Source organism: Curcuma longa, chromosome 5, assembly GCF_044706935.1.
Source record: "Curcuma longa cultivar G26 ecotype Majalengka, Jawa Barat chromosome 5, ITB_CL_G26_1.1, whole genome shotgun sequence".
Lineage (NCBI taxonomy): Eukaryota > Viridiplantae > Streptophyta > Magnoliopsida > Zingiberales > Zingiberaceae > Curcuma > Curcuma longa.
This window is the reverse complement of record NC_133865.1, coordinates 12708872-12729236: the sequence shown is the minus strand read 5'-3', so window position 1 is coordinate 12729236 and position 20365 is coordinate 12708872. Positions and strand designations below refer to the sequence as shown.

Sequence of the window (20365 nt, the reverse complement as noted above, 5' to 3'; positions counted from 1 at the left end):
CTTGAATCTTTTGGAGGCAACGTTGAGAGTCGACATTGTACCTACCAGAGTTATATTGTTCTCTACTATATCTGCTGACACTACTAGCAGGACATTTTTGTTCATATTGGAGAGGTTGCTTCAATTAAACTTAATTGTTCACATTATTCACAACAGGACAATTGAACATGTTTATATTCTGCATTACCTTATACGTTTTCTCTATTCAAAGCAGATTCAGGCTTTGGCTTCCTTTTTCGTGGATGGAAATGCAAGCCACTTCAGCAACGCTTGGATATTATGACTACACAATTGAGCAACATATTGTTGGTTCTCTTCTGTTCACACCACTTCGGTTGCTCTTTCCCACCACTTACATATTTTCTTTGTAAATTTGGTTACAATCATTATTTTCTTGATCATCATATTTATTCTACTTCATGCTACTCCTTATGCTGAAACAGGGATTTAGATTATGATAAAGATTAGATTTCCCTCTAGAATGTGGTTTGAAGTCTTAGATTGTGATAATGGAGTTACTAGTGAAGTTAATTCATATACTTTTTTAATACCAGGCATCCAACTTACACCAATTAATTTTAGGGTGGATAATCCGACTCCACATTCCACCCACCGAATAAATCTAGGAAGCAAGATGACTTTTAACGTCATACCCCAATGTCACTAGTTATTCAAACGTCATATGCATGTGTTGCTAGGATTTTGAACCCTGATTGTTTAGGAAAAGTACTCTGTTTCTTACCACCACACAATGCGCGAGAGAAGGGGAGTGGTTCAAGTTAATTCACATACTTGTTTGGATGGAAGGCCATGTGACAAGCTCTTGGTGTCAATCTTTTACAGTAATTACGCTATAATAGATACTTATATGTTTTTCAAGCCTTAGATCTTGGATCAATACTTACTCTCCTAAACCCATGGACTTCAGATGGAATTTTAGTCTTTTAGAATAATCAAGACTTTATCATTAACTCTTGTTATAATTCATTCCCATTATCGATTTACTAATCTTTGTAGTATTTACTTCTATCTATTTATTTATAAATGATAAATTTAGTGTTTGTCTCTAGAAAATCTTAAGTACTTTTAAAAAAAATCCTCTATCCGGCATAAAATCACTTACAACTAAATTTCTCTGTCAAGGACATCATTGACACCAACTAAATTCTTCTATCAGGAATAGAGTCACCTACAACTAAATTTATTTATCAAGGATAGAATCTCATACAACTAAATTCCTCTGTGAAGATAAAGTCACATCATTCCTCTGCGAAGATAGAGTCACATCATTCCTCTGCGAAGATAGAGTCACATCTAGTTAAATTTCTCTGTCAAAAACAAAGTGCTTACAACTATATCAAAGTTACCTACAACTAAATTCCTCTATTAGGGGCAGTCGCCTCCAACTAAATTCCTCCGTCAGGACAAGGTGACCTACAACTAACTCCTTTGTCTCGGACAGAGTCGACACTTATTCTTGCAATTAAGACTTAGTCATGGATTGGTTTCTCGCCCTCAGCCTTGGCAAGCTTTGAGTCATTATCTTCACACAAGGTTCGATAGCATTTATTTCCAATTTTTAATAAGAATTGTAGCTTTTCGTTCTAGCTTTACCATGATGTGCTCCACCTCGGCCACCAACTGCTCCCTCTTGCTCTTCTCCTTTGCTCCCAACATCTCAGCCACATGAACTATGATGTCAAGGACCTCAAAGTCGTTGACAAGACAATTGTCTAATTAGTTGGACTGCACCTTTTTTCGACTAGACTTAGGGAGGAAGTTTGCGATCTAATCATGTAGCAAGTTCAAGACTTGATTAACACCGATATACAGGGGCCATGTGACAGGTTTAGAACTCGGTCAACGTAGATATGCAGGGGCCATGTGGTAGGTTTAGAACTCGGTCAATGCAGATATGCAGGAGCCATGTGGTGTGTTCAGGATTTAGTCAATGCAAATATCATCAATATCCAACTTGCCAAGCTGGTCTGACCTGTTGCGCCGACATGTCAACTTCTCGACTTATCGAGTTGGTCCGACTTGCCACTGGTCCGACCTCTCGACCTACTGAGATGGTCCTATCCCTTGACTTCTCGACTTGCCGCTGATTCAACCTTCCAATCTTCTGACATGCAAAGGGACACACAATTACCATAATACGAAAGGAGACGATAGTTACCATAATGTAAAGGGACATGACAGCTACAATGACGTCCTTTAGTGAGGTAGGAGCTTTTCTCCCTATACAAAGTAAGGGGAGGAGGACTCTCTACTATCGGATATCACCCGCTTTTACTCAATTGTTTATCCTTTCTTCTTTCTATTATACTATTTGGGGGCTCCATGATGACTTAACCATTGTAAGGACCTGTGGTATTCCCAACGAGTCCTTTGACGCATGTTATTCTTTGCATAGTCGATTACGTTACGAGAAGAAAGCGAGGAGAAAACTTCGACATCATCACTTTTGAATATGAGATGGATTTCTATCATCACATCATCGGGGGTAAATTCCTACCGTTGCATCAGGTAAGTTAATTTTTAAAAAATGATATTGTAAAAATATCATAAGATGAAAATTTTCCATTTTCAAAAAGTTAAATTAAGAATGACAGATTTATGCAAATAAATTATTATTATTTATTGTTATTTTAACTTTATTAGTATAGTATTATGATTAATTATTCACTATTATTATTACTTTTAATAGTATTATTACTACTACAATTTTTACAATTATTGAGCATTTATATTATTGTTAACTATTATTAGTTAATTTATTAATATTTGACTAAGAAAGCCCGATAATATTATAATAATATTTTATTGATATACGATGACGAAGCAATACTATCGTTTAACAAATCAAATAACATATCATGTAATATATTTTATTTTAATTATTAAATAATAAAATTATCACTATACTATAATGTATTATTAAAATCAATTAAATCTTTATCATTTCTATCTCTAACAATAATTTAATTTTATTAAACTAAATGTTTTATATTTCTAAATATTTTAAACTAATAAATCTGAAATTTTCAAATATAATTTTTTTTTAAATATAAAAGTTTATAAAAGTTCATAGTTTTTATTGATTGAATTCAGATTTTATATGTACAAAACTTTATCATAAACGGAAATGAATAAATGAGGAATGTAATAAATTAGTAATTAACATTTAGATAAATTATATGGGTTTAAGGAATAATTTTGTGTCGCGGCTGCCGCCATTGAAGAATACATGAGAAGTAGCGAATGCTTGTCCAAGCTCGTCGCATCCTCCACTGATGCCAAGTCCTTGGCTTCCCTCCACTACCTCCTCCTCCGTTCTGGTCTACTTGCCGTCGCCGATTGCTTCTTCGCCACCCGCCTGACATCTGCATACGCCAGACTGAGCCACACTCAGCATGCCCGCCAGTTGTTTGACGAAATTCCCCACCCGAATACTTTCCTCTACAACGCCATTCTTCGAGCTCACTCTCATGCCGGTCAGTGGATTGAAACGCTTAGGCTTTTCCGCCGCATGATCAATTCTTGGTCACTGCATGGCCGCCCGGATCAATTCACTTTCACTGTCGCGCTGAAAGCGTGCGCCGCACTCTCGGAATTGCGCTCTGGCCAAACTGTCCACTGTCGCTCCATCAAAATGGGAGAAGCTTTCTCTGACATGTTTGTTGGTTCGTCTCTAGTGGAGTTGTACTGCAGGTGCCGGAAAATGGGCGATGCCGTCATGGTGCTCGAGGAATTCACTGCGCCAGACTTGGTGCTTCAGACTTCGGTGATCACTGGGTACACGAAGAATGGAAATGCAGAAGAGGCCTTGTCATTCTTTTCCCGGAACGTGGTCGGGAAGAATATAATTCCTAGTCCTGTCACACTCATCAGTGTGGTATCTGCACTTGGACAGTTAGGCAACCTTCTTTCTGGAAAATCCTGCCACGGATTTTTGGTTCGAATGGGCTTTGAGTACGATTTGCCACTTGCAAATTCCGTCCTGAACTTATATGCTAAATTGGGTGAGATTAATGCAGCAAGAAAATTGTTTGACAAAATGCATGTTAGAGATGTTATTACTTGGAGCTCCATGATTACATGTTATGCTCAGAATGGGGATGGCCCTGCAGCTTTGAAGATGTATAAGAAGATGATTGAGGATGGAGTAGAACCTAATTCTGTTACTTTGGTTAGTGTGCTTCAAGCATGTGCATTGACTCTTGATCTCAATGAAGGTAGAAAGGTGCATGAATTTGCAACCCGTAGAGGATATGATTCAGAGTTGGCTGTTTCAACTGCACTTATTGACATGTACATGAAGTGTTCATGTTCTCCTGATGCAATAGATATATTCCATAAAATGCCTGAGAAGGATGTAGTTACATGGGCTGCTGTCATTAGTGGTATGACTCAAAATGGTATGGCCAATGAATCTCTGAAAATGTTCCAGGAGTTATTATCAGATGGACCTAATCCTGATGCTGTCACAATGGTGAAGGTTCTCACAGCGAGTTCACAATTAGGAAATCTTGGCCAAGCTCTCTGTCTCCATGGATTCTTAATTAAGAGTGGTTTCGACAAAAAGGTTTTTGTTAGTTCTGCAGTCGTTGATCTGTATTCCAAGTGTGGCTGCTTGGATAATGCTGCCAAAGTGTTCCAAATCACAGATGAGAAGGATGTAGTATTGTGGAGTTCTATGATAGCTGCATATGGAATGCATGGTCTTGGAGTTCGGGCAATTGCAACTTTTGAGCACATGATCCAAACATCAATTGCACCTAATGCAGTTACATTTGTCACAATATTGTCTGCGTGCAGTCATGCTGGTTTGCTTGAGGAAGGGAGAAGGATTTTCGATAGCATGAACCATGTTTTTGGGGTCAAACCTTGTTTAGAGCATTACAGTATCATGGTTGATCTCCTTGGACGTGCTGGGAAATTGCAAGAGGCCTTGTTACTCATTGAACACATGCCAAGCCCTGTCAGCCCTGACATTCGGTGTGCACTGCTTGCTGCTTGTATGAAACATCATGACATTCATATGGGTGAATTGGTGGCAAGAAATCTACTAAAGATGGAGACCGAGCATGCTGCACACTATAACCTTCTCTCAAATATATATGCTTTTGATGAGAAGTGGGACCAGATGATTGGGGTTAAGAAAGCAATGGAAGAGAGAGGAATAAGGAAGATACCTGGATATAGTTTTGTTGAGGTGAATAATGAGGTCCACACTTTCTTAGCTGGCGAGAAGTTCCAGCAAGGGCAGGAAAAAATATGTGGGTTATTGAGGGAATTGACAGTAAAGATGAGAGAGGAAGGTCAGTTTTCTGGTATAAGCTCACATGTCTATGGGTTGTGAAAATCTCGCTGGAGCTTGATTATGATAAGTTTTTCAAAGAGTGGTAGAAGATTAAGCCCAATCCGCTTTGCAGAAATATGCAACTGAATTTAGAAGAAAGAACAATTTGAATAGACCAGTTTGTCAATACATATGGTATGATCTACATTTTATTTTACCTAATCAAAGCTACTGAATTTCTGTAGTTGAATTTATGCATGCTTGATAATTTAAATTAATTCATGTAAAAAAAGTTTTCTCTACAATCCCCCTTATATAACATTGAAATGATCAAACTTCAAACAAATTTTTTATGGCGATTAGAAGATAACATGAGAATTTCATTCTTGTTTTCCTTTAATGTAGCGATGAATCAGTTGTTTCGCTATAATATTACGTGGACAACTTATCAACTTTAGTCAATGTTATATTCTTTTCAAGGCTTTTCCAAAAGACTGCCCTTGGGCTTTACAGCTTCTTGTCAAAATTAATAATACCTTCCTGTGCTAGAATTATCCACATGTCCATGCCCATAGGGGTTTTAATGTTTGCTAATGGTTCCTTAAACCGATGCATGCCTTTCATGAGCATACCACCATCATCCTGCTTCACAATTTCAGTTCAGGGTTTATATTTATTATTAATTTTATCACTGTATTTTCCTGCAGCCTGAAAGGATCTACTTCATCCTCAGAGCGAAATTTCATTGAGAAGGCACGAGGGCTAGCAGGAAATGGTCCAAGAAGTACAACTAGAGATTAATTTCTTTGACAATTCAGAACTATCATTTTTTAAGTATATATGTAAGAAAATCCCCCATGCAAGTTTTGATCCCACAATTCAGGGCTAATCAAAATTTTCTCGATCAATCTGTGTAAAGCAAGGCCCCAGTCTGGACTCTGGCATTATTCGGTGCGCCAAAAGTGAGACTATATAATTAACTAAGAGAAGCTCAAAACAAATGATTTAATTATGGGAACTGCTACTTGTGACTCTCAGAGTGTTGGCAGAATGTCCCTGAATCTATCATCTCACTCTGGTTGATAACCTTTTAATTCAGGTTAGTAAATGTTTTGCTTTGATTTATAATATTTTCCTTCTTGCTGAGTTTGAGTTTTCTTTTATGGTGCAATTTTTTATACTGCTTCATTTTATATAGGAAATACATCCTTATTTTATGCATCTGATAATGTATCCTCAGGAACCATAGATTCTGGTGTTATTGTAGAGGACCATGTGTTTCATTCAGCACAACACTAATGTGAAACTGCAATATTGCTTTGCAGAAGCAGGAAAAAGGAAAGGACTTGCACCATTTTGTTATTAACCAAATACAACAGTCAAGGGAAGCATTATGAATCCTGAAACTTGGTCTTCAATTTGACTGAAAAAACATGGTCTCCAATATTTTTTTGTTTTTCACCTTAACAATCAAAATTCTCACAGTTTGGTGATTGCTCAATCAAGCTTCTCATTAGTTTGGGTTCATCCTCATAGCATTCATCATTTCAGTTGAGTGTACTTGTGGTTCAGACAGCTTGGAACTAAAACATAGAGAAAAAACTATACATCTTTGCTGCTAAATTCATGGTGAAAGTATGACTTCATTTTGCTGCTAAATAAAGCTTTATTTCTGTAATTATAAAACTGACTGACTTCTTGTTCTGAAAAATATAGTGATTTGCATGTGGCTAAACTATTTCACAAAGAGGTGGTTAGAGTAATGGTGCAGCAAGAATTATGGAATTCAATAGGGAAGGGGCAAATGCAAATTTACCCCTTCAAAATAATGAGATAGCATATTTCTCATCACAAAATTTAATACTGCTAAACCTTTGGATTTTCATCAGTATCGTTAATTTGAAATACCTGTAGACTAAAATTATATGTTTGAAGTTGTCCTTATTATTGTTTAGCAATTGTTACTTTCATTTTCTAACTTTTTTTTCATTTTGCATTTTAATTCATATCAATCATCTTTTTTTTCCTAATCAGATATCATTCTAAAATATTCAATTGTCAGATCCTATTAAATAAATAAATTTATCAAAGAAGATTAATGAAACTTCAATAGTTGATCAAATTTAAAAACCTTCATATAATGCTTAAAAGTTAAGGACAATCAAACTCTTGCCAACTTAAATGATTTTATTTCTTTTAGGAAAGGAAAATTCCCTAATTGTGTATATGTAAGATTTTAAGTATCCTAATGCTATATATGCAATCATGAATTACATGAGTTGAGGTGTCAAGATACATGGAAGAGTGATTAAGCACCCCAAAACCAGGGCAATTCTTGTCATAACTGTAACCCTAAGAGTCTATGAGCTTCCTTCATGGATTGACTGCAAAGATAAAGCATCAACCCTAGGTTGCCAAAGATTGTGTGCACATCTAGTCGACCAAATCGAGTAGAGTTGTGTATGGATGAGGGTATGATGACTCAAAGCTTCCTTCCTACGAGAGCAATGTGACTCCTAGGTTTCAACTCTCAACTGAGATCACAGCTGGAGGTGTCAAACAGAAATAAATAGGAGTACACAATATTTCATCCTCCTACAACTCCCTAGAAAAAACATGACAAACGATGTCTTGATTGTTCAGCTCCATTTCCACAAAGGGCACAAGAGTATTTGAGCTAGAAGATCCCCTTTCTTAAAATGTTTTTGGTATTTAGTTCCAATTTGGTACTGAATGTACTCCTAAAGTGAAGCCTAATAAAAACCTCAACTTCAGGAACAAACAACGACTGTCACACCAAATGTGCTTGATCATCAACACGCCCCCTACTCATCGACATAAGGTAAGGCAAACCTATCGAGAATTTGCCATCCAAACTGCACCTCCACAACCAACAAAGGTAGATAGACTTGAGGAGTGGCCATGAATCAACCATAAAACCTCGAGACAAACGATGTCTTGATTGTTCAGCTCCATTTCCACAAAGGGCACAAGAGTATTTGAGCTAGAAGATCCCCTTTCTTAAAATGTTTTTGGTATTTAGTTCCAATTTGGTACTGAATGTACTCCTAAAGTGAAGCCTATTAAAAACCTCAACTTCAAGAACAAACAACGACTTCCACACCAAATGTGCTTGATCATCAACACGCCCCCTACTCATCGACATAAGATAAGGCAAACCTATCGAGAATTTGCCATCCAAACTGCACCTCCACAACCAACAAAGGCAGACATGTTAGTACCGATGGAATCAAAATATCTCCACAATGGTATGATATTGTCCACTTTGGGCCTAAACCCTCATGGCTTTGTTCTTGGGCTTTCCCCAAAAGGCCTCATACCAATGGAGATATTTTTCATCTTTTAATCCCATGATCTTTTCCATGTACTTTAGATGTGGGACTATGTTTGCACCCTTGCAACCCAACAATCCCCCCCTCAAACAAAGGACCATAGACCCCCCTCAACGTTGTTTTTGATGTCTGAATCCTCGACCCACCAGGACTTTTTGCCCCTTGGTCCACTCGACCTACTAGGACTTCCCACCAGCCGCAACTAGAATTTTTTGCCCCTCAGTCCACCCGACCTACTAGGACTTCCCACCTAGTCGCAACTAGAACTTTTTGCCTCTCGGTCCATCCGACCTACTAGGACTTCTCACCTGGTGTCTGGTCCTCTTAATTCAGACATGGGAGCACCTACTTTCTTTGTTTAAGGTTCAAACCACATGGTTAGATCTGGATCATGGCTCATCCGGCTGTTAGTCCGGTGAAGAGTGGTCTCACTCTGATACCACTTGTTAGTACCGATGGAATCAAAATATCTCCACAATGGTATGATATTGTCCACTTTGGGCCTAAACTCTCATGGCTTTGTTCTTGGGCTCTCCCCAAAAGACCTTATACCAATTGAGATACTTTCCATCCTTTTAATCCCTATGATCTTTTCTATGTACTTTAGATATGGGACTATGTTTGTATCCTTGCAACCCAACAAGACAGACTCGAGGAGTGGCCATGAATCAACCATAAAACCTCGAGACAAACGATGTCTTGATTGTTCAGCTCCATTTCCACAAAGGGCACAAGAGTATTTGAGCTAGAAGATCCCCTTTCTTAAAATGTTTTTGGTATTTATTTCCAATTTGGTACTGAATGTACTCCTAAAGTGAAACCTAATAAAAACCTCAACTTCAGGAACAAACAACGACTGCCACACCAAATGTGCTTGATCATCAACACACCCCCTACTCATCAACATAAGGTAAGGCAAACCTATCGAGAATTTGCCATCCAAACTGCACCTCCATAACCAACAAAGGTAGACAGACTCGAGGAGTGGCCATGAATCAACCATAAAACCTCGAAATACTCACTACTATGAACTAATCTTATAAAGGAAAGACCCAAAGTGTAGGGTAAGAAAAATTTGTTGGGATCGATTGGTTCGCTAGAGAGGGGTAAATAGCGTTTTTCGAATCTTCTTTGATTGTTTCTCTGCAAGAGTGTTAGCGGAAGCAAAATATAATAGAGAAAACAATAAATCAACGCTAACCCGGTTCGTTTACTTGGTATCCACCTCCACAGAGGTGACTACTCCAAGGATCCACACGCACGCACACACCCGCTGCACTATGAATCGTCTCCTTCTCGAAAACCTCGAAGGCGGAGAAACCTTTACAACCTTTTCGTTCTCCTCAAAAATGATGTGAAATAATGTTTTGGAGGAGAAGAAGAAAGCAAAGAATCAGAGAACAACAAGTTCTCAAAAGAAGCGCAAAGAGACAAAAGAATGGTAGAATTCTTGATCAGATCTCGAGCAGGTTTCTTTTATAATTCTGCAACATCAGTCGACTGCTGGCAGGGCCAGTCGACTGATGGCTTCAATCGGCAACAAAATCTTGCATTAAAGCGCATTAAATGCTTGCCATCTTTTTCCAACGTTCAAATATCAGTCGACTGATCCAAGACCAGTCGACTGGCATCAGTCGACTCCAATACTCCAGTCGACTGACTCCTGTCTTCCTCTGGCTCGACTGATTTTTCTGTGTAAGTCTGATTTATGAGCAGTCGACTGCTGGCAGGGCCAGTCGACTGGTAAAGTTGAAAAATCTCATTTCAGCTTCTCTTGACCTTGACCTCGGCCTTCAAACACCTCCTATAGCCTCGTGCCTCCCCTGGATGCTCCATCATCCTCGCACTAGCTTGAGATGCTTCCATCAGCTTCATCATGTCAAGTCTTTGCCAAGATCAACCTTGGACTTCTCCTTGCCAAGACTACCCACTTGGACTTTTCTTTTGCCAAGACTTCCCCCTTGGACTTTTCTTTTGCCAAGACTTCCCACTTAGACTTTTCCTTTGCCAAGACTTCCCACTTGGACTTGTCCTTGCCAAGTCTTCAACCTGGACTTTTCTGTAAACTTGCATTAAACATGTTAAATCACAAGTATTGCCTAACTTTAAACATGGTTTAGCCAAACATTGAAACTGAATGCTCTTGGGGCAAAGATTGCACCAACAAAACTCAACTGTCTTAACTTGATATCTTAGAAGTAGGGTAAGAAAAACCCAACCGTCTCAACTTGATATCTTAGGCCGAGCATTTCAAGAAAAGTGAAGGGGAAGTTTTGTTGCAAGACAAAATTGTCTTGCCACCATCTAAAACGCCAAAAAGTGAGAATATGAAGTTCCTAATTCAATGATCGAGACGTTAGAGAAATTAAAACCTTACACATGCTAGATGTGCCTTCATAATAAAAACCAATACTAGTCTAGATTGTGAAAACATTAGTGATACATCAAACTAAATCAATGATGTATCTACAAGATCTAGTTATCATTGTCTATAAGGCTAAAATTGAAAAATTGAATGCAACGACAATTGAATGACTGACCTGAATCGAGAGGTAATGTCATTGCGTCTTACTTGTCGTTGATCGGAGTTCCTGCAAGCGTAGTAGAGTCTTCTGCAAGAATGAGCGACATCTAAAGTTCCTTTTCAATGGGGAAGAGAGGAGGAAGAAGAAGACGCCAAAGTCAAGATCAAGATGCTCAAATCAAGTTTGACCTTCTTCCTTATATACCTTGGCCTATCCTGCAAGGATCATCCACTTAAAGCTCATAATCCGTTAACAACGAATCGAGTTATTAGATCGACATATTGAATCCACATCCAATAGTATACACTCTCTTTCATGCATCAAGCATTAGATCACTTAATTGAGGTTTAATTTCTTAATGACAATTGTTGTGTGTTGTTACTTCAAGTATATGCCCACCAAATGGAGATTTAATCTTTCAATCTTCCACTTAGGCTATATTTGATATTGTATATACTACACAATACCTTAGTTGAACTCAACATGTCAAAATTTTATAGGTTAAATACCTCGTAAATAATTTGATCCATTAATTTAATTAATACAGGACAAAAGAAGTTAGAGTTACTATAACTATAACAAGACTCAATAGTAATCATAGTTCTAATTTTATTAATGACATAGATAAAATGTGGATGTGTGTATGAAAATGATACGAAATGTGATCTGTACATGTTCATTTTCGAGTATCATCCCTATGACTCGACTAGGTCCAAATCATGTTTACTGATGCTTTATGTTAAACCATAGTGGTAAAATATGATTCAACCTTATGACTCAAAATATAGAGTCATACATCATATTTACAAACATTGTTTGTAAAACTACAATAGTATGTCTTTATGCCAAAGTTAAAATCTTATACACATGTAAAAAGAAAATTTTAGTACATATTATAATGTACTAAAATTATATGTTGGTAGTTAAAATTTAAGATATTAAATATTTATTGTATTGGATTTGATATGTTGGGATTAAAGTTGAAAATTTATTAGATTGGTTTTGAGATGTATCCTTTTTAGTGTATATTATTTTGTTTGTGTATATGTGGATTTGTGAATAAGTTGTGGATGTGTGAGTTGGGGATTTGATACATTGAAAGGGAAGTGTTGTGAATGTGATTGTATTGTGAACCCCCATGGTTTGTGATGATATATTGTTTGATTATGTAAATGTAAATAAAAAAATGTGAAAATGGAGAGGTTTTGCCAAAATTTATAAGGACTTTAGTGATGGAATATTAAATTTTCATTGCTAATTAAAGACAAAAATTAAACTTTCGTCGCTAATTAGAGACGAAAAATTAAACTCTCATCGTTAATTGGCGATGAAAAATTAAATTTCTATTGCTAATTAGCGATGGAAAATTAAACTACCGTCGTCAATATTAGCAACAGAATTAAACGTTCGTTGCTAGATCTGAGACAAAACAGTACATTCTGTTTACTATATTAGCGATGGAAGTTAAGTTATCCATCGCTAATTATAACGACGGATGTTTAAGTCCATAGCTAACATTAGCGACGGAAGTTTAATTATCCGTCGTTAATTAACGATGAAAATTTAATTCCATTGCTAAATGATGTCAACAACTGATTTTTTAACACGAATTTGATCCGTTGCTAATCGATCGCTATTTGTAAATAGCGATCGAGCTACTTTTTCTTGTAGTGCATGAAATGGACGTATTAATGGTCATTAATGCAAGAGTTACAAACTCCGAGAGTTACAAAGTCATTAATCTGTGATCACCAATGGATTTTGAGCCTATAAATATAAGCTCATTTCCTCAATCCAAACAACATCATCTAATAAGAAATCTTCTTCTATTCCTCCTCTTTTCTTTGCTTTCGTGACAACGTTCAGGTACAAATCAGTTTGTCATATATTATGCTTAATTACTAGTGGTGGGTTAGCTAATGTGTCATAAAAAATGATCATCCATTTGAATATATAGGGTTTAGGAAACTATGATTATCATAGCCTTGGTTCATCCTTGATAAAGCTACCCTTGTCAACATCTGGGATTCAAGCCCCTTCTACCCTAATTGTGCTGCTTCCAATCAATCACAAGTAGACCCGAGAAGTTTAATGGGTTGAACTTTAAATGATGATAGTAGAAGATGCTCTTTTATCTTACCATAATAAATCTCACTTGATCTTTGACAGAGGAAACACCTAAGCCAACGAACGATGATGAAAAATCCACCTGAAGTCTAATTAATCCGGATTCAGAAGTTTAATCCGATGAAAAGAAACCAATCAAAGATGAAACAGAAGAAGGGTATCATCAGGCGATAGCAGTTTTTCTGAACTGGACTATCCAATACTGAAGGAAGTTTTCAGAAAACCAGGAGGCAAGAAAAAAGGATCAGCATATTTATTCTTCAACAAGTGCAGTAACATCTCCATATACCCCAGCAAAAGATGTTGCTATGGGACCTCCTGGGTATCCACCTGCTGATCAAGAGGCCAGAACGACCTCAACCTATTTATGAGCACAACCTCCAAGGACCAGATTCAGAGGTGGAAGTAATAATGAGATGTGGACCCTCCCTTCAGCTCAACAGCAAGGAGGTGCAATGTTCGTAATTCCAGAACAAATTGGTTTATTTCATGATGTCTTTTCTCGATGGGAGTCAATTACAAAGAATCATGTTGCAAGTCAAGCCTTTACTGACGGAAGAGATAAAGCTGAGTATATAGAAAATCTCTTGGGAGAAACTGAAAAGTTAGTCTGGATACAATGGAGGATGAGCTACCCTCAAGAATATGAAGGTTTAGTAAGCACCAGTGATGGAAGGGATGGAACTCAGAATATATTGTCTCAGATCAGAAGGGTATTTTCTTCAGAAGATCCAGCTCAAGGGTCTACAGCTATTCAAAATAAAGCCTACAAAGACTTGGAGAAATTGTCTTGTGACAATGTTAAAGACATTGTCAGTTATCTGAATGATTTCAAAAGGTTAGCTACAAAAACTGGTAGGCTATATGCAGGACCAGAATTATCAGAAAAACTTTGGCTTAAAATGCCAGATGACCTGGGAGACAGGATTAAAGCTGCTTATGATGAGAAATATTCTGGACTAACAGTTGGAGTATTACCTAGAATACTTTTTGCTTATGAATTTCTTGAGCAGGAATGCAGGGATGCAGCGTACAAAAGAAATCTTAAGAACCTATCATTCTGCAAGCAGATTCCTATTCCAGGATATTATAAAGGACCAAAGACGTATGGAGTTAGAAGATCAAAAACTTACAAGGGCAAGCCTCATGCAACTCATGCGAGAATAGAAAAGAGGAAGCATTTGATCAGAAACAAAAAGTGTAAGTGTTATTTATGTGGACAGGAGGGACATTTTGCAAGGGAATGTCCTAATGAAAGAAGAAATGTTAAAAGAGTTGCAATCTTTGAGCAACTTGATCTTCCGGAAGATTGTGAAATCCTTGTCAGTACAGGAAGGTGAGAATCAAAGTGATGCTATTTTCAGCATTTCAGAAGGAGAAGAGGGCACTGAGGATTTACAAAGGTCAGTCCAGACCCTTTTATTAAATGAATCTGCATTTATGCTTGGGCAGGTTGATGGAGGTTATCGACCTCAAGTAAAAGTAACAGATGAACAATTAAACTGTCAGCATGATTGGCACCATAATGAGGTAATTGTTCCCCCACAACCAAATGCTTGCACCTGTTGCAAAAGAATTACAATGCAGAGGGCTAGGATTCATTGCCCAAAATGTCTGATTACATCTTGTAATCTATGCGGTCCATATTACTTCATGAAGGAAGTACCTGTTGCACCTTCTGCACCGGCGCCTTTTCTACCTTACAAACTCCTTGAAAGAGCAGCAGTACTATATCTCATGGTGTGAAGGAGAAATTGAAAGATTGCAGAATGAGGTAAAATTCTACAAATCTCAATATGAATCAGTCTTAACTAAAGATTTGGAAAAAGAATTTCAGGAATTAAACCCAGAAAAAGGAAAGGAAATTCTTGAGGAAGATGAAGAGGAATTCGCCAATATTATATTGGGAGAACAAATAAGTAACTTAACTGGTGGGGGACCCAGATTGATTAAAAATATGCTATACAACTTGTTGGTTGAAATTGATATTCCAGGTATTCCTAAATTCTCATTGAAGGCTATTCTTGATACTGGAGCTACAACCTGTTGTGTAGACAAGAATTCAGTCCCAGCATCTGCCTTGGAGGAAAATACATTTATGGTAAAATTCAGTGGTATTAACTCTCAGCAGACTGCTAACATGAAAATGAAGCAAGGAAGGATGTTCGTAGGTGAAAACATATTCAGAATTCCATATACTTATAGTTTTCCTATGATTCTTGGTGATGGTATTCAGATGATCATCGGATGCAATTTTATCCGAGCTATGCATGGAGGAGTTCGGATTGAAGGAAACGTGGTAACTTTCTATAAGAATATAACCACCATTAACACTTTACCTGCTGTTACATCTGCTGCAGCTATTGAAGAATTGGATATGGATGAGGATGAATATATTCAAATCAAGGAGATGATTGCTTATTCTATTGGTCAAACTCAGGAAAGCTTTAAGGTACATCTTGAACCACTCCTTAGTGAATTAAAAGAACAAGGATATATTGGAGAAAATCCTTTGCAGCACTGGTCTAAAAATCAAATTGTTTGTCATCTTGATATTAAAAATCCTGATTTTACTATTGAAGATAGACCTTTGAAGAATTTAACACCTTCTCAGAAGCAGTCTTTTACCAGACATATTGAAGCTCTGCTAGAATTAAAGGTTATCAGGCCTAGTAAGAGTAGGCATAGAACTACAGCTATTATTGTGAATTCAGGTACTTATATTGATCCAAAGACAGGCAAAGGAGGTTAAAGGCAAAGAAAGAATGGTTTTCAATTATAAGCGCCTTAATGATATTACTCACAAGGATCAATACAGTTTGCCAGGGATAAAAACAATTCTTCAAAAGGTTGGTAAAAGTCAAATTTATTCAAAATTTGATTTAAAGAGTGGTTTTCATCAGGTTGCTATGCATCCTGACTCAATTGAATGGACAGCCTTTTGGGTTCCTGATGGGCTTTATGAATGGTTAGTTATGCCATTTGGTCTCAAGAATGCACCTGCAGTTTTTCAGAGAAAAATGGATAACTGTTTTAAAGGGACCAGTGAATTTATAGCAGTTTATATTGATGATATTCTGGTTTTCTCTCAGAATGAAAAGGACCATGCAAAACATCTCAGAATAATGCTGGATATTTGCAAAAAGAATGGCTTAGTCTTAAGCCCTACAAAAATGAAAATTGGTGTTCCTGAAATAGAGTTTCTGGGAGCAGTGTTGGGAAACAGCAAAATTAAACTTCAGCCTCACATCATCACAAAGATCACGGATTTCCAGGAGAAGGAATTACTTTCAAAGAAAGGAATGAGGTCTTGGTTGGGTCTATTAAACTATGCCAGAAATTATATCCCTAATCTGGGAAAATTACTTGGGCCGTTATATGCAAAGACCAGCCCAAATGGTGACAAGCGAATGAATTCTCAGGATTGGAAGCTTGTTAAGCAGATCAAGTCCATAGTGAAAAAGATTACCGGCTCTGGAAATTCCACCTGAAGATTGCTATATTATTCTTGAAACTGATGGATGTATGGATGGTTGGGGTGGTATCTGCAAATGGAAGCCCCATAAATTTGATCCAAAATCCTGTGAGAAAATATGTGCATATGCAAGTGGCAAGTTTAATCCTCCTAAGTCCACTATTGATGCTGAAATTCATGCAGTAATGAATTCTTTGGAGGCATTAAAAATATATTTTCTGGACAAAGAGGAGTTGGTAATTCGCACTGATTGTCAGGCCATTATTAGCTTCTTCCAGAAATCTCCTAGTAATAAGCCATCGAGGGTTCGCTGGTTGGCTTTTACTGATTTCATAACTGGCATGGGGATTCCTATTCACTTTGAGCATATAGATGGCAAGGACAACCAGGTAGCTGATGCATTATCTCGTTTAATAACTTGTCTTATTCCTACAGGATGGCCGGATGCAGTAATCGACGACCTGGACATGATAACTCCAGCCCTACAGGAGTTCCAGCAGAAGCCAAGCCCAGAGGCTCATGGGCAACTGATCCAGAGTTTACAAGTATTGACAGGCTGGATAACCGATATCTTCACCTCCTGCATTATCAGTGTATGCGGGACCAGCAAGGAGTATCTCTCAACGAGTACCTCGCAGAATACAAAGAAATACAGCAACAGCTGTATGAATTGGAGCAGCAAGCTGCGGAACACGTCATCAAAGCAATGGAACAATACCGCACGTTGCACTTCCTTAAGCTGCAAGAATTCAGAAAAAGACGGAGCACTACAGGAAACAACTTTTATGATAATTGGTACCCAGTTGTCAAGCAGATCAATGACCAGCTCGAATCTGCTGCAAACCTTACCCGTGAAGCAACAATCAGAACCGCTACTTTTCGACTACAGTGAAAGGTGCGGACGTGGTGGACCTTTGCTTTAATAATATAGGTACTATTATTCCTCCTTTATGTCACTGAGTGGAGGAAAAAATAAAATAAAAGATTCCTGAATGGATTGGCCTCGGGGAGCCGTCCATCTGGGAATATTAGCATTGCTATGAATTATTGGTGTGCTAGTGGAAGAGGCATCTGTAAAAGGGGAATTGATAAGAATGTCGATGGGGCCCAATGAGTACCCGATTCTTATCTTTCCTCCTTACCTTCTCTCTCTATATAAGTGTGTGTATTACTTCGTTGCAAGGCACGCAGTACATCTTACTACAAGCCTTACTTCGATTACGAGTCTTGTGAGTCCTGTGAAAACAAGTCCTACAGTTTGTAAGTTCCCTACTTTTGCAATTTGAATCTTGCTAAGTTTGAAGAGTCTTGCATTATTTCTCTTTGCTTAAGTAGAAGTTCCGCGCGTTTTATATTGCTTAAGTAGAAGTTCCCTCCTCGTCCCACAAATAATGCCTTAATGGTGGTAATGATTCTTCAGCTGGCATCTCAGGTGTTACTATTTCAGGTGTTACTATTTCAGGTGTTGTCATCGCTGCCATATACTGTATGGTTGCCCAATAATCATCTTCCTCATGACTAGTCATGACCTAACTCAAAAAGGAAGTTGTCATCCAGTTTAATCCCTGCAAATGAGAAGTTGAATACCTTCGGCCTGGTAGTGCCTGAACCCCATGACTAGTCAGATAGTCAACAACCCCTTGAACTTCATAGGCAAATCCTACGTTAGGAGTGTTTGAGAGTCTACCAACCATTCCTCTTGTGATTAAGAGGTTTGCTTCACCATTTCTCCACTGCTCATAACCTCTTGTCAAAATAGTCACCTGGATGAGTGTTGAAGAACTCATTGTTAGACTTCACAACAAAAAAGACAATAAGAATTCAGACAAAAGAATATTCTCTCCTCTACTGCTAAAGCCAATATAATCGAGCACGACCTAACTCAAAAAGGAAGGACATTGAATCATCTAGGAAAAGGGCTAAATTGGGACCAAAGGAGGTGCTTTTGAAAGAAAAATCTCCAAAAAAAAATGCTACTATTGTGATCGAGTGGGTAATAAATCCTTGGAATATAAGAAACCGAGGAGAAATTAAGAGGACAATTTGGTGGATAAAATCTCAACCGAGGTGTCAAATATGAACCTTTGTGTTGTGGTTTCAGAAGTGAACCTAATAAGTTCAAACCCGAGATAGTGGTGGATTGATATTAATACCACTAGAAATATGTGCTCTAATAAGGAGTTGTTGCATAACTTTGAAGAATAAATATGGTAAAAGTTGTTCATGTGACTACTCAGACATCAAGGGATAGGGTAAACTAGTTCTGAAGATGATCTCTAGAAAAGAACTAACTCTCGGCAATATCTTGTATGTTTTGGATATTCAAAAAAATTTAGTGTCCAGGTTATTTTTAAGTATGATTTTCACATTGTATTTGAGTTAGATAGAATAATTCTATCAAAAAATCGAATGTTTGAAGGGAAGGGTGTGAATGATGGGTTTTAAACTCAACATAATAATCATTAAACCTAAAATCAATAAAATGAAAAACCCTTCTGCTTCCTTATTTGAGTCTTCCAACTTGTGACATGATAGACTAAGACATGTTAATTATGGTATAGTATGTAGATTAATTAACTTGAAAAACATGTCTATATTCCAAATTAATTTGAAATACAAGTGTGAAATTTTTGTTGAGACAAAATTAATATGGTTTTCTTTTCAACATGTTGAAACGAATAGTGAATCATTTGGCTTGATGTATACAGATGTGTGGCCTAAAAAGTGTATAAACATGTAGTAATAACTTTGTTGACAATAACACAAATTTTTATTCTGTATATTTTTTTCAAAAGTAAAGATGAACTTATAGAAAAATTTATTTTATATAAATATGAGATTGAAAGTCCACTTAATAAGAGAATTAAGATGGTAAGAAGTATTCGAGGAGATGAACATGAATCACCATTCATTGAGTTTTGTACTGAATATGAAATTAGACATGAAACAACAACTCCATAATCTCCTCAGTAAAATGGTGTTACTAAAATAAAAAATATATATATCTTGAAAGAGATGATGAATATTCTTCTATTAAATTCTGAATTGCTATAGAACATGTGAGAGGGGAAGCTACATTGATAATAAATTAGTTTTGGTGCCCTATGAATTATGAATTTGAATGAAAGTTTATTATAAATATTTATAGGGTATCTTATTAAAATAATAATGTTTAATTCAAAAAAAAATAAAGATAGGATCAAAGCTATTGATTGCATATTTATTAAATATGCATTTGATAATAGTGTTTATTGATTCCTTTTGAATGAGTCTTAGATAACAGATATACAAGAACATGATTATTTGATCAAAAAAATCTTCCTTCTTTGAACATGTATTTCCCTTTAAGGCCAAAGAGAATGCAAATTTCTTAAAACAAACATATGAAACACTAGAACAAGAACAAAATAAATTAGATGAGATTGACCTTAGACGACATAAAAAAAGATCATGTAAAAGAATTCTTTGGTGCCACTTTTCTTATTTTTATGTTGGAAAGTGAACCTCAAATCTATAAATAAATAAATATATAAATATATATATATATATATATATATATATATATATATATATATATATA

At 36.9% G+C, this 20365-nt stretch overlaps 1 protein-coding gene and 2 pseudogenes across 1 annotated transcript; all 3 read left to right on the top strand.

Annotated features, from left to right (window-relative positions):
• Positions 1 to 3250: 3250 nt before the first annotated feature.
• Positions 3251 to 5373, top strand: LOC141828859 (putative pentatricopeptide repeat-containing protein At3g01580). Its single transcript, XM_074716245.1, has one exon. It carries the CDS (start codon positions 3251 to 3253, stop codon positions 5363 to 5365), a length of 2115 nt encoding a protein of 704 aa, XP_074572346.1. The 3' UTR covers positions 5366 to 5373.
• A 7004-nt stretch (positions 5374 to 12377) lies between these two features.
• On the top strand, positions 12378 to 14790 carry LOC141829908 (uncharacterized; annotated as a pseudogene).
• A 30-nt stretch (positions 14791 to 14820) lies between these two features.
• On the top strand, positions 14821 to 17677 carry LOC141829907 (uncharacterized; annotated as a pseudogene).
• Positions 17678 to 20365: the final 2688 nt, after the last annotated feature.

What these genes read in the sequence shown, in the direction of transcription:
- LOC141828859 (XM_074716245.1), top strand. Translation starts at nt 3,251, where the DNA reads ATGAGAAGTAGCGAATGCTTGTCCAAGCTCGTCGCATCCTCCACTGAT.